The sequence below is a fragment of the Penicillium pulvis genome, assembly GCF_028828015.1.
Source record: "Penicillium pulvis strain IBT 33274 chromosome Unknown contig_23_segment0_segment0, whole genome shotgun sequence".
NCBI classification, from domain to species: domain Eukaryota; kingdom Fungi; phylum Ascomycota; class Eurotiomycetes; order Eurotiales; family Aspergillaceae; genus Penicillium; species Penicillium pulvis.
In genome coordinates, this window is record NW_026643075.1 from 3,015,814 (window position 1) to 3,030,821 (window position 15,008).

The 15,008-nt window shown below is 50.2% G+C and overlaps 3 protein-coding genes across 3 annotated transcripts; 2 read left to right on the forward strand and 1 right to left on the reverse strand.

Annotated features, from left to right (window-relative positions):
- Positions 1 to 154: 154 nt before the first annotated feature.
- Positions 155 to 3,062, forward strand: N7503_005413 (mRNA splicing protein SYF1). Its single transcript, XM_057064960.1, has 5 exons — positions 155 to 334; positions 403 to 519; positions 579 to 632; positions 689 to 2,700; positions 2,759 to 3,062. The coding sequence occupies exons 1-5, from the start codon at positions 245 to 247 to the stop codon at positions 3,018 to 3,020; spliced, it is 2,535 nt and encodes an 844-aa protein (XP_056922703.1). The 5' UTR covers positions 155 to 244; the 3' UTR covers positions 3,021 to 3,062.
- Positions 3,063 to 3,756: 694 nt separating this feature from the next.
- Positions 3,757 to 8,741, reverse strand: N7503_005414 (uncharacterized protein; the record flags this gene model as incomplete). Its single annotated transcript, XM_057064961.1, has 5 exons — positions 3,757 to 4,511; positions 4,576 to 4,682; positions 4,734 to 5,122; positions 5,172 to 5,517; positions 5,569 to 8,741. The coding sequence occupies 5 exons, from the start codon at positions 8,739 to 8,741 to the stop codon at positions 3,757 to 3,759; spliced, it is 4,770 nt and encodes a 1,589-aa protein (XP_056922704.1).
- Positions 8,742 to 10,131: 1,390 nt separating this feature from the next.
- Positions 10,132 to 14,866, forward strand: N7503_005415 (putative Rho guanyl nucleotide exchange factor; the record flags this gene model as incomplete). The annotated part of the gene is made up of 2 exons (XM_057064962.1): positions 10,132 to 14,250; positions 14,306 to 14,866. The coding sequence occupies 2 exons, from the start codon at positions 10,132 to 10,134 to the stop codon at positions 14,864 to 14,866; spliced, it is 4,680 nt and encodes a 1,559-aa protein (XP_056922705.1).
- Positions 14,867 to 15,008: the final 142 nt, after the last annotated feature.

The window sequence follows — 15,008 nt, forward strand, 5'->3', positions numbered from 1 at the left end:
CCAAATGGAGAACTAAACTAACGATAGTTGTAAACGTGCGGCCACATTGATATGACGCTGATAGGAATGTACCGCCTACCTAATGTGGTGCTACCAGAGTCACGTGATGGGGCATACGACTTCATCGTTTCATCCTTCATTAACGCGACTGTGTGATTTCCCCGTGAAGTTCACCACCTGCGCCCATTCTCCCATGCTGAACTAGCGAACGTGCTACCTGATCCCGCTCGAATAGAGTGGCGCTATGCCAGGGACGCTCCTGCCCCCGAGATCAAACCGGCAGCACGCACAGATGGATCGCCCATCTGCGTCCCGGCCGGACCTCTACCTGATTGTAAGCGCCCGTTGCACTTTCAGTTCCGTCGACCCAAAATTTCGATAGCTAACCTCTGCTTGCACAAGACCGACCAGGATACTATCTACGAACAAGATCTGTTGCGCGAAGTTGGAAGCATTAAGCCATGGTTGGCTTACATCGAATTCAAGCAGCAGAATGGCACGCTCTATGAGCAAGCTTTTGTATGTTGTATCTTGAAGACCCCAAAACCTGTGGAATGATTTCTAATAGCTTTTACTAGATTATGGAGCGTGCCTGCCGACAATTGCCCCGCTCATACAAGTTGTGGAAGATGGTAAGGAAGATTTGAGACTGGTTTGCAAGCAAGTCACTGACTGACATTTGTGACAGTACCTGGAGTTCCGAACGAAGCATCTCAAAGGCCGCAACCCCACTGTCTACCGCGCGGAATACCAGAAGGTGAACGCCCTCTTCGAACGAGCTCTGATCCTCCTCAACAAAATGCCTCGCATCTGGGAGATGTACCTCACTGTTCTAATGCAACAGCCCATGGTGACTCAGACACGAAGGACTTTCGATCGAGCTCTCCGTGCATTGCCAGTCACTCAGCATAACCGAATTTGGAGACTATATAAAGGCTTTGCACGATCTGCATCTGGACAAACTGCCGTGAAGATCTGGGCTCGGTACATGCAGATTCATCCTGAGAATGCAGAGGAATACATTGACATTCTGGTTCAGATGGGCGAATATACGGAGGCTGTCAAGGTCTTCATGGAAATTCTTGACAACCCGCGGTTTGAGTCCAAGCAGGGCAGGAGCAATTTCCAATTATGGACTGAGATGGTGGACTTGTTGGTCTCGAAAGCCAAACAGATTGAAACAGGCCCGCAAGTGGGAATTGATGTGGATGCCATTCTTCGAAGCGGCATTGATCGATTCGCAGACCAGCGAGGAAAGCTGTGGGCTGGTCTGGCCACCTACTGGATCACCAAGGGTAATTTCGAAAAGGCACGCGATGTCTTTGAGGAGGGAATTACTACCGTTATGACAGTCCGTGATTTCACCCTGATCTTTGACTCTTATGTCGAATTCGAGGAATCAATCATCGGCAATCTGATGGAAGCAGCGGCAGTTCGGTCCGAAAAAGGCAAACTTGATGAAGACGCCGACTTTGATCTTGACTCGCGCATGCTACGCTTTGAGCAATTGATGGATCGACGACCATTCCTGGTCAATGACGTTCTTTTGCGACAAAATCCCAACAATGTCATTGAATGGGAGAAGAGGGTTGGATTGTGGGGGGATAACAAACAGGAAGTTGTCAACACCTATACTGCTGCTATCGCCGCTATCAACCCCAAGAAAGCTCATGGCAAGTTTTCGGAGCTGTGGATCAATTACGCCAAACTTTATGAGAATGGTGGGGATCTGGGAACCTCCAGAGTGATCTTTGAAAAGGCCGTCAAGGTCCCCTTCAAATCCGTGGCCGAGCTGGCTGAGACATGGTGCGAATGGGCCGAGATGGAGCTTCGCGCGGAAAACTTTGACCAAGCTGTCAGCATTATGGCCAAAGCCACTCAAGCGCCAAAGAAGTCCACGGTGGATTACTTCGATGAGACCTTATCTCCGCAACAGCGCGTTCACAAGAGCTGGAAGCTATGGAGTTTCTATGTCGATCTTGTTGAGAGTGTGTCCTCATTGGACGAGACAAGAAAGGTCTACGAGCGCATTTTCGAGCTTCGTATCGCGACACCGCAAACTGTTGTCAACTATGCAAACCTGCTGGAAGAGAATGATTACTTTGAAGATTCCTTCAAGGTGTACGAGCGCGGTCTTGATCTCTTCAGTTACCCAGTTGCCTTTGAACTCTGGAACCTTTACCTGACTAAGGCTGTTGATCGCAAGATCGGAATCGAGAGACTCCGTGACCTCTTCGAACAGGCATTAGATGGGTGCCCACCAAAGTTCGCCAAACCCCTTTACCTGATGTACGGAAATCTGGAGGAGGAACGAGGTCTTGCACGACATGCGATGCGTATCTATGAGCGCGCAACTCGGGCTGTTTCTGACGAGGACCGATTCGAAATGTTCGAATTCTACATCACCAAGTCCGCTTCCAACTTTGGTCTCACATCTACCCGACCTATCTATGAGCGGGCCGTCGCAGCTCTGCCTGACCAGGAGGCCAAGGAGATGTGCCTCAAGTTTGCCGAGATGGAGCGCCGACTGGGCGAAATCGACCGTGCCCGTGCGATCTACGGTCACGCCTCGCAGTTCTGTGACCCTCGCACGAATGCTCCCTTCTGGCAGAAATGGGAAGCCTTCGAAGTGCAACACGGAAACGAGGACACATTCAAAGAAATGCTTCGCATCAAGAGAAGCGTCCAGACTCAATACAAGTATGTTCATATCCTACCCCAATCACCCCTAATAATCAAGTTACTGACAATCCTAAAGCACCGATGTCAACTTTATTGCATCGCAGGCTATTGCACGCAGCCAGCAACGCCCAGATGATGAGCAAGCCGGAGACGAGGAGGATGCAGGCCGTGCCGATGCCATGGCTGCCATTGAACGCCAAGCACGTGCCCCTGTTGGCTTTGTTGCTGCTAGCACTGGCCCAGAGGGTGGTAACCGTCCTCCACCCGCTGGCCAAGCAGCTCCCGCAGCACCAGCAAATCCCGATGCTATCGATCTTGATGATGACATGGATGAGTAGGCAGTTTCTATGTCCCACTGCCTACTATGAATATCCCGGAAGGCTCAAGTCTGCTCAACTGAACTGAGAGCTCTCTGCTTTCATATTTTCCACACCACTCTGCTTCCCTTGAAACTTCTATTCTTCTTTAGTATAAGTATCATTTGTGACATGTAGTCATCTCAGTCATCTTTGTTTTTCCCGTTGCATCTCCAGTCTGGCACCGACTTGCTATTTTCTTTTAAGTTGACTCAACCCGAACAAGGTTGAGAATGAATGAACTGCTTTGCATTCTATTGTTACCATACCACCTGGCTTGCCGCGACACTTGATATCAACTAGGCGTTTTTCCTCTGTTGTATAACATATCTTAGTTACCTAGCTATTACCTATGGGCATTGAATTCTTTGAGGATTTGGTCTCCATGCTACTTGATCCGGTAATCTTTAGGCCAACATTCATACCGGAGATCTGTAAACTGTCGTGTATATTGGTCTACATAGCATTTACACCTATCGGATATTGTAGAAGGCTTTTTGGTTCCGCTCTTGTAGCTTCACTAGTCAACTGTTCTTTTATTATGTGGCGGCGCCAATAAGATGATTGCACTTTATCTACAGTCAAGATTGAGTAGGGGAAAAAAAATCAAAAGAACAAAGTCCAAAGCTGCGACCCCAACGCTAATCTATATGTAAATGCAGACAAAAAGCAAGAAGCGAAGACTGCTGTAGACACTCGGAATACCTATAACACAAGATTATGAAGAGGTAACCTCGGTGGTGGCAGCTTGGCTCTCGTCAGCACCAGCACCAGTCTCAGTCTCGGTCTCAGTCTCCACTGCCTGTTCGACTGCAGTTTCTGCCGGAGTAGCAGTCTCCTCGGTCTCTTTTGTTGCGTCGAGGCTCTGCTTGGCTGGGGAGGCAACTCCAGAGCCAGGTTGAGACTTCTCAGCTTCCTTGCCAGCGTCGGGGAAAATTTCAGCAAATAGGTCAGGCAGGAATCTTCCGAGACGCTTGCGAGTTTCCAACCACATTCCCTCTTTTTTAGGGTCCTGGGATGGGGGCACGAGGTAACCGCCATCGGCCATGACCAGAAGGATATTCTTCAAGCTCTCAGGGATGGCTTCTTCCAGGCTATCGCCCTGGCCGCTATTCATCATGCGGTCGAGGATATCGAGGATCTGGAGCCAAAGAGGAACCATTCCCTCGCGATTGGGAAGCTGGTCGAGGTAGCGCAGGAAGATTTTGCAAACCAGTGTCGCTGCTTGGACTCGGGTCTCGCTCATACCGATAGGATCGGAGTGGTACACCTCGGGTTTGAGAAGGCGCAAGATGAGTGGGAAGAGGACTTCATCGAAGAGAGTAGCCCATTCCTTGTCGTCGCCGGAGATCAATTCGGCAGATAGCAGAGCCCGTTGAAGAGTGGAGATGGCATGGTGTCGAATATCACGGCATGGGTTGATACATTGGCCAGAGAGGGTTTGGAAAATCGGATACCAGTAGGCAGCCCAGGCTGATTATTTAGAGGATGTTAGGAATATGATCGTAGAAAGGGATTGGTATTTGTGGGGACTGACCTTCATGTTGCTCAAGGTGAGACTGTTTGATGAGCGTGGGAACTCGAGCGGTCAAATGGTATATTAAACCGATAGCCTTGACACCGCGGTTGACTACGTGATTTTCGCTATTTGTTCGTTAGCATTTGCCTAGCTTGAAAAAATAGGGGCTGTCTTACGTAGCCTTGGGCTGCTTGACGCTCTTAGTTCTCCGAAGATGACCATCCCTCCGACGTTCAGTAATGGACCCCACATGCGCTGCACTGACAAAGTCATTTGCAAGGGAGATCGTAAACTTGTAATTATCGGCCGTAACGATGTCAGGCATGGACTCTATAATGCTCTGAAGAAGTTCAAACACCATAGGGGCAGACTCTTCGTGCTGAATCAACCGCTGGAGGATAGACCAGAAGTCAGGAGAAATCGTAATCTCGTTTCTCAAACGGCCGGGGTGAGCGAGACATCGCGAAAGACCCTTCACCGTTGGCACAGCAAGAGCTTCTAAAATGTCTTGGTCATATCCAGAGATAGTATGGAGCACAACAGGTACTCGCAGGAAATGCTCGTCCTATGAAAAATTAGAGGATGCGTAACACCATAAACCTTGAAGCACATACATGACTGAGTCGTAAAAGATTGAGCAGATAAGAGACGATGCGTGATACGGTCAATGGATGAAGATTTTTGGCATCGCGCACTAGCGTCTGCAGAGTAGTTGCAAGCGATTCGCCCAGGGCCTCAAGGGTTTCCTTGTTGCGAAGAGTGAGCACGGTTGCCAATTCCAAGTTAAATATCATGGAGGGGTCATATTTCGGCTGGTTCGGGTCAACTCTGGCACTTGTGGGCCTTGATACGGTATTTGGCCGTTCTGGCTTCACAACAATGACAGCAGGTGCATTTTCCTCTGGCAGCTGGGACAACAAAGCCTCCACAAGCTTCACGAGAGATGGCAGAGGGAGAGATCTTGTCACAAGTTAGCATGCTGATTTGAATCTTGATGCGCACATTACTTACTTAAGATTGGTTAAGATTTCGGATATCGAGCATGCAGTAACACAATCCACTGTGCAAAGGGTGTTGTCAAGCTCCTCGTCCGATGGCTCCGGAGGATCATCGGCCGCGTAACTGGACAGGTAAGACGTGAATGCAGACAGTAACCCTGAGTCATTACTACGGTTGTCACGATCCACCACTTGTGATGGGGGTTGTAACGGAATAGGAGAGACGTCAAGCTCAGCTGTGAGTGTAGAGTCAAAGGGCGGGATCAAGGAGTTGATGAACAAGTTGCTGAGGATCTGGACAATGTGCTCCCAGCCCTGCTTGGGTGCAGACTCGTTGCCCAGTAGAACTCGAAACAGAACGACAGTAGCCAATTGAGCTCGGAAGTCCCTTCCAAACTTTACAGCCAGCTCACTCACCATCACGCTCTTTTTGCCTGCTTGCACCTCAGTGTTAAGAGCAGTACTCGGGGGCTTATTGGTTGCCAAAGTGCTGATAGAAGCTAGAGAGTAGACAATGCGGTCGAACGCCTCGGTTAAGCCATACCGAGCTGCGATTTGTGCGCATTGGTCAAACCCGTTGACGACGCGAGAGTAAACTGCGTCGTCTGATGCAGACATAAAAACATAAGATAGAGTTGCCACTACTGGCTTCCACGTAGCCTCAAACATGTCGGCATCGTGCATATTGGTCTCCCCAACAACCATATCGCCAGAACTCGAGGACTTTAGAAGTAGCTCTTTCCAAGCGTAATCAAAGGCGTGCTTGTTCTCATGCTCATCTGGAAGAATGATCTCGTTTTCTTTGATGGAGTCATAGATATTCTGAAGGAATTCCTCCGTAAAATCACCGCCGGCGTTGACTCCGCGCAAGTTCCTTGCAAAAGCAGGGAACGACATCCGATTTTGTGACTTCACATTGGGGTTGTACAGTTCAGTGTTCAGCATGATGATGGCGTAAGTCAGAACATACAGGGCATCTTTATCCGCAATTCCTTCTGGCTGCGCCTTTTCGGTGTAGTGTTCCGAAAAAGTTGACACGATTCGTTCAATGAGCGGCGACTCGCCGGGTAGACGGAAGGAACTGAGCAACTCGCGAAGTGCTTCAACCACATTTCTGCCTGAGAAGTCAAGAAGATCCACAAAAGCGCCCAGCAATTCTTCATTGTCACGTTTTGAGATGAAATCTCCAAGTACCTTCTTGGACAGGCGGCTCGTGCCCTTCAGGAACCGAGCTACCAGAACAGGATTTTTCGGATCCTCAATAATGCCATGCTCTGCTAGGTAGGCAATTCCCGCCTTCGGGCTTTCGTTAAACATTTGCGCTCCCTTGATGATAATTTTCTTGGTTTTGCGCTGAGTTCGTAGGTGATCTCGTGGAGGGTAGACTCCATGCACAGGTTCATCATTCATTCGGTCGTAAATGAACTGCACGTACCCTAGAAGAGAGTCCAAGCAGAGTGGAGGCACGTTTGTGGTGCTCCATGTTGCGGAGTCGGGGAATGCGTTTCGAGAGAGTAGGCCGATCATATCTTCACACAAATCGGCTCGATCGACTTCACAGTCGTAGTTTACAAAAAGTTCAACCATGAAGCTCGGGATCCGTGACAACACACCAATGCTTTCAACCATTGCTTCGCGGGCTTCTGGTTTCCGTGAACCACCTTCCAGCCCTAATTTCTGCCGATCTTTGACTGGAACTGGTGTCGATCTGCCACTATTTGTCTGAGATGCCGGTTGCTTAACCAGTTTGGGAGTTTGCGGTACGCCTTCATAAAGGGCCGGGTCAATGCCGGGTTCTCGGGGAATCTCAACACGGGGATGAAGACAAGCCACCAAGTATGACAGGTAAAGTTCTTGTTGAAGCTTCAACACAGGCCGACATGTCGATAATAATGTGCCGGCAACTCTAAGGGATCCAGTAAGAATCGCAAGTTGTTCTGAGCGAACCAATTGGAAGATGTAACGACAGAGATCATCTTTAGCCAAGGCAGCCAAGCTTGGGTGACGTGCAATTGAAGGTCCAGCTACTTCTAAAGCAACGTCGATGATGCGCAGGGCCATCACTCTCATTGTGTCAGTATGCTGCCGGTTATGAGGGTCAAGAAGGTCAATCAACACCCGGAAGAGCTCCCTGATGGAGGGCAAAGAATATGGCTGTATTTCCTCGCTTTCATCATCAGTCTGCGGGCTCGGTGGTGCGGCAGCCGCTCCCCCATTGCCAGTCTGCTCGAGAGGTCCCTCCGTGCTGGTACTGTCCCGTTCCGCGGCTGCTGTATCTGAGCTCATAGCAGACTTGTGTTGTGAAGTGACTGTGTCACCGTTGACAGACGGGTCCATCTTTAGGTTGGAAGTGTCTTTCTTCGTACTTTCATCTGCAAATGGGGTTGGTCCGGCTGGCATATCTTGGTCGAGGTGTGACAGTCGTGTGAAAATGACTTGGCACATGTTGACCATGGCCATCTCCGCAGACCTTCGCAGTACCTCAGACAGTCGGCTCTGACAGCACATGCTGAGGCCTGTTTCCATCATTTCACAGACGCTTTCGTCCCCCAGTAGCTCCCCCTCTGGTCGAGAGAGCATGCCTTCCATCAGCTTCAAAATTCGTAGCAACACAATTTCGTCGGCAGAAGAGTCGCTTGCTTCGAATCGGCAGTGTGTAATGGCGGCGGATAAGAGTTGCATTGCCATAGGGAGGCGAGGTGAGTCCCGGTTAACAATGTTGTAGGAAAAGAACTTGGTCACGGCGACCAGGGCAAGGGAGGTGATGGCGGCGGAGGTGGAGGAGGAGCGGATGACCTGCAGGAAAGGATGAAGCAAAGCCGGGGTATCGAAGGTGCGGATGTCTTTGCAGCCCTTGAGATCATTTCGCAGACGGGTAAAGGCCGATATCAACGGATTATCCTGCATACTCTTTCCCTTCTTCCCTCGCAGGCCCCATCTATTGGCCAGGGCATGATCGTCATCATGGCGAGGTGATTGTGGGCTCTTGCGCGGACTCGGAGGCGTGGAGGAATCGCGATCGTAGACACGGGTGCCTCCATTGCCGCCCAGGATGGCGGAGACAGAGGAGTGTGCCCAGCGGGCATGCTTCCGCATGGACGAGGTAACGGTGATACATTCTGTGGTCACCAGGGCCACGGGGTCTATGGCGATAGGTAAAGGCTCTGACATAGTGGAATCGAGCATCTCGACCGGGAGATGAGCCCTATGGTTTCACCGAGGAATCGAGAATCGGCGAACAAACAGCTGGTCTCTCGATGAGCTGCTGGTTGCCTGTCTGAGCCTAGCGTCTTCCCCGCCTGCTCACCGCCTTCGTCAGGGGTCAAGACACACTATTTCCGAAGACCCGGTATTTAACAGGCATCATTGGGCAAGACAATGGCACTCCGGTATTATCATGTATTCTGAATTCCACGATAACACACAATGACTATGAAAAGGTGACGCTTCTCGCATGCTTCTCAAATTGCTCAACTTAACACACTCCTTGTATCATTCTAGGTACCTAGGGAGATGTCGTTGTTTTTTTTTGGCTAATTCATCGGAGATAAAGAAACCCCTCTTTCTTGTTTATTTCTGTACTCATAATGCACCTTCCAGGTTTAATAGTGTATGTGCTAGAGAAATGAAGGAGGTATGTGGGCCCTGCAGAAGCAGCACTCTAGACCAAGCAATTATTGAAAAGTGAGTCTCGATTACTATGGCACCTTACTAAGGGCAATGTCCATTGGGATCCATGGATCACTGGATGTAATGCAAGTGGAGTTGTTGGGGGGAGCCACTATCGGTTTGTTTATATATAGCTTCTTCGGGCAGATCCAAGACACTAGAGACCCATTATGGGGACCTAGAACCATGAGACGGTCAACACATGTGCAGGTGATAATTGCTTTGTTTTTGCAAAACCCTCCGAAACTAGAGTTTAGAATATGCTTAATTATGACACCAATAGTTTCAAAGCTCCTAATTGTCATTCCTAGAGTGTTGATGTCCCGGTGTTGGCCCACAAAAACACCAAACAACAGCACTGGATCCCAACTAGCACCTCTGTATATGTCAACCCAGACAGGATATTGTAGAGCCAAGCCAGGGGGATTTAAAACCACAATGCTAATGTTCCGATGTGACTTGTCAGACAAGCCTTGCAGGTGGTTGGGGAGAGCAACGGGGACGCGTTGGCCGGACAAACGTAAACACTACCTCCACGAGCCTCCAGGCGCCAAGGCCCAGTTATCGCCCTATCGCACCGCTATCATATCCCCCGCTTGCGCCCAAAACAACTTTCTGTCGCATTCTATGCGCTCGCAGCCAACTGAAGAAGTGGTGGTCCTGATTTGACTTGCCGCTACATGGAGGGGGACTGCGAGTGTTGCGACTGCTTTTGATCCATTTTCCCATCTCTCCAAATGGACTGTTGACACGTCCCTATCGCCCTCTTTCCAACTCCGTGCGCCACTGCGCTTTCCTTGTGTTCTGTCGCTCCTTCTACCCCCTGCTCCAGCTGCATCAAAACACCTTCTTTTAATTTCCTATTTCCTGCCACTGCCCACTTGCAAGGCAGGTGCAACCCACCGCCATGACGGCCAACGTAGGTGCGCCCGCAGGCACCAATCTGTCGGATATCCCGCTGGACCACCTCAGTCTTTACCATGCTGTAGACTCCTACCTCTCCTCCGTCCTCGTCTTCTATGGTCCCGTTGCAACCGCCAATGCCACCGTGAGCAGTTCGCGCATTCAGGCGCATATTTTCAGCCCCGCAGGGTTCCAAAGTTACAGTCGAATAACCATTTCACCTGCTGCACCGCTTTATGCAGCAGTGAACCACCTGCCCCGGGAAAGACAAGGCGATGCAGTTTGTCGCGCACTTGCCGTGAGCATGCTGAAATACTTCGCTGAGTTATCGAATCCTCTCAAGACCCACTTGGCTGAAAGATCCCAGCCGGCGCGACAAGGTGGAAAATTACCGAAGTTATTTGACGAAATGCACGCTGCAGACTTAGCCAGCCGTATGACAAAGGTGGAAGACTCGATGGAGATCATTCGGGATATTCGGAACTCATTCCAGGAACGCAAGGTGCCTTGGACCGACCTCGACGTCGTTCTACCAGCCGGTACTATACAACACTCCGAGAGGCGAGAAAGTGCCGGTTCGGATATGGAAGAGTCACAGAACCTCCAATATGGCCAATATACACCTCTCATTATGGCACTTGGGGACCCCATGTTTTTACCAACATCGCGTCTCAAACGTGCGCCGTCACAATCCACCAATGTCAGCAAATCCAGAATATTCACACGTGGCCAGAAGGAGTCTGTTCGCCTTACCATGTGTGAACTTGTGGATACCGAGGAGCGGTATGTTGCGAAATTATATTCGCTTGTCCATGAGGTTGCGGATGAGTTCCGCCAAAAGGCCCAAGGAAGAGGCCCGTCCAGTACCAGCCCGGACGGAACAGCCTTAGAAACACTTTTTCCACCATGTCTGGATGAAATCTTGGAAGTCAACCTTGGATTCTTAGATGTCATTCGGCAGGTCCTCGATGACACGGAGAAAGACGCCCTTGAAGATATTGGACAAGACACTGAGCTTCCTCCACGCCGAAGTGCAGCACGGGAGAATAGGGATGCAATTGGCGCTGCCGAATTTGCAAAAGCATTGCTTGATTGGTTGCCCCAATTCTCCCAGCCATATGCCGAATATATGCGGGCACACAATGGTTTTGCTCAGATACTTAACTCGTTCACGAGAGATAAGAACTCCAGTTTTTCAAAGCGAGTCTACGAGACTGGAGAGCAGAGATTACGATCTCTTCTGATGGAGCCCGTTCAGCGGCTCCCGCGCTATAGTCTATTGATTGATACCATGACAGGCAGCTTGCCACTGGTTCATCCCGCTGTGCGTCCTTTGCTGAAAGCTCGAGACATGGTAAAAGACATTTGTGCCCTGGAGAGTTCTTCCCCAACTGGCCATGCACAAAGCCTTCGTCGCCTGAGGGAGCTTGTTGACGAGTGGCCAGCAAAAGTATTTCCAGATGGCCGCTTGATAACGGCAGTTGACGTCGATGAGATCACTGCTCCATACAAATTGGAAGGTCAACCAACAGGCCCTGGGGCTGGAATAGTACTTCTCTACCGAAATTGTCTCGTGATACTTGCAAAGTGTACAGACAGCCGAAGCACAGCACGCGGAGTGCTGGCAGACATCGATAATGCCGCATCCTCAACCACTGACACCTCTATGAATCTGCCATCCTCTGAGCTCAAGGTTGCCCAAGTGCTAGAGCTTCATACTGTGCGCTGCATGCAATCAGCATGTGGTCGGATATTGTATATCGTGCCAGCCTCATACCAGTCAGGTTCAGATCCGCTCGACAGCGGCGCCGATCTTATTGCCCTGGAGCTGACTTCGATGTATGAAGGAAAGGCCAGTCGATTGATCGAAGAAATAGCAAAGGCAAAGATTGAAGGTCGTTTTTCAGAACAAGAGCGAGAAGGTGACAAATGGACACTGCGGAGTCCTGCTGCCGCTGCGGGAGCCACCAACATTCTGGCTTGTGTGTGCGAAGATGGCCAGACTGTGGCTCTCAATCATGCCTACTCGTCTCCCATACGCGTGGTATTTGACAAACCGAAGGGGGAGTCTACCCAAGTGTTGAGAAACACCCACTTGGAGGTTGTTGTATCTATTTCTCCTCCCAATGGCGATCAGTTCAGAATGGATGTGGACTCTGTGATTGGTGCCCCTTCAACAGATTTGGTGTCGGCAGACACATTCATTCCAACCCTTTCAAGACGCATGCAGAATCTTCTTGCACCTCTACACAGTCCACAGAATCCCAAGGTCATGCTTCCTTTGGTTCGGTCCAATTTTGAAGTTCTTCGATACATTGCAAGCAGCTTGATCACCCAAGCAAAGGCATCCCGTGGATTCCGACCACCTTCGCCAACCAAGTTAATATCAAATCTACTGGGAGGAAGCCGTGAAAATGTTCCCACTATCAAGCAGCCAAACTCGGCGACCTTGTTGGGCGAATTTCCTAAAATGCCTCCCCCGAGGGGCAATCTTTCCAGATCAAACACTCTGCCTTCCACATTCCCTAGCAAGGAAAAAGACAAGGAAAAGGAAAAGGAGAAGGGAGAAACTTCTAACAAGATATCAGTGGTTGGAACGCCTGCTGCACGAGGCCCTGATGGCCAACTTGGATCCCTGGAGCAAACCTTCGCAGCCTACGTGCTCTCCTTACAGTCTCGAAGTGGGAACATTCTGGGGCGGATGCTTCGCGCTAGGGAGACTGCGGACCGCTCTCCGGTGAATGAGCTTTACAATATCCTGCTGGAAGATCCTTGCAAACTCCAAGCTGCTGCAGAGGTGCCAGTTGACACCTTATTTGTTGCCTTTGAGACTTTCATGAAAAACGCGTGGAAGCGGAGTATGGGCCCTGTGCTGGATATATCATCTTTGCGGCAGCTTCAAAGCCAATTCGACACCATGTTCCCTCGTGATTTTGACGAAGAATTCCGAAAGTTCCTGGCGGATACTAGCCCACAGAATCGACGTGCCTTAGCTGCTATTATTCGGCTGCTTGCTGAACTGCTTGACGCATCTGGTAATGATGGGGACCGGGGAGCATTGACAATGGCCTTCGCTGAGGTCCTCACAGAAGATGGTGATCCTGTACACCACGTATCCCTCTTGGATAGACTTGTTGAGGACTTTGATAATCTTTTCGAAGAGTTTATCCCCGGCGGAGCCTCAGTTGAAGGGACACTGACCTGTGACCAGACCCAGTCCAAGACGTCACAGGCCAACACTGGGTCTGTGGGTTCTAACAATTCTTCATTCCGAAAGCGCTTCGGATTCAGCCTTCATAAGGACAACCAGAAGAGTGAGGGTGAAAGCAAAGTTGCTTCGATCTTGCGAACACTGAGCAAGAGACAAAGCCCGGCTGATTTAGAGCCTAACATCCCTAAGGGATCTCTGCTACGCTCGAAGTCCACCGATGTGGAAGTACACCTGGGTTTACTTCGGCCTATGTCGCGCGATCGCCCGTTCGGATTTTCGTCCGAGGAGCATATTTCGAGACCAGGCACTGGCCACGGACAGACTCCGTCTTTGTCCTCGATTAGAGGTATATCGCATGATGGCGTCGTGAAGGTTCGCCGGAAAAGGCGGAGCTCTCTGTCAGACCTACGCCCCCAAACCGCATCCTCGGAGGTCTCCAATATCTCCAATATCTCCAGTATCTCCAATGTCTCCCCAACCCACCAGCTACGCCCTGTTACTCCGAATAGCCGCCCTCGAGCTGAGCCAACTACACCCACTAGCCAACCACCAAGGCCGCATAGTAGCTATTTGTCAAGATCACCTACGAGGGGCACATCACCGGCGAAGGCAACCTCTCCTGCCCGCTTAGGATCACCCATTCGAAGAATGTCGCCTACACGCCCTTCGACTCCCAGTAGAAAAGAGAATATTGATCCTCAGATGCCTCAAACAGAGAGAGCTGCCAAGACTTCGCGTGTCATTCCAGACTCGCCAACTCAGGAATTGAAGAGACGATCCCGCGCGACTAGCATTCCTCAGCGAACACCAGGACTCCGAGAGAGACCCACAGCTAACACGGAAAACAAGCGTCCGCAATCTTCATCCTCAGCTCAAAGAACCCCGAAGTTGCGGATGCAAAGCCCACAGAAGGTTAGTGACTGCTCTACGTAAACTTTCAAATTACATAACTAACAAATTCATGTAGCTCCGGGAACGTGTGAAGTCAGAAAAAAAGACTCAAGCTACTGCGCAGATTGGTCTTCGAGACGAACTGACAGCGCTTGGCGAGGAGCTCCATGCTCTAAGGCTTACACCGGCAAAGCAATCTAGTATGGAACCTAACGGGGGTGCCGCAGACTCTCAACCAACATCAGAAAGAGGTACAGGTCTGGAGAGTCGTTTCCGCATGCTTGAAAGCCGATTTGACCAGTTCGTGGGAGATTACAATGGACGCACCGCTGTATTGGAGAGAGACGTAGAGTCATCTCTGGTTATCAGCGAAAAACGAGTAAAGAAGCTGGATGAGTTGTACCGTGAGGCTAGTGCTGAGAACGCGGCCCTCTATGATCGGTTCAATTCGGAGCTCAGCAAAATATCCAAGGATGTGCGGACGGGCAGCGCGGAAGAATCTTTGCAATCCTCGCTGAACAATGCCCTGGAGGAAATCAGCCGCCTGAAGAAAGAGAATTTTCGACTCAAGAGAGAAGTCGGAGGTCTTCGGGCACAGCAGGCTGCCGTTGCTCTAACGAGAGCAAGCGATCAATGATCCCCATGCAACAATGCCCAATAAGCCCTTGATAACCTGCTACATTCCTTTTTTTTTTTTTTTTTTTTTTTTTTTTTTTTTTTCCCCCTTTCTGTTCTTTCCAGCCTCACCACACGCTGCATATCACTTTCCTTTCATCCCA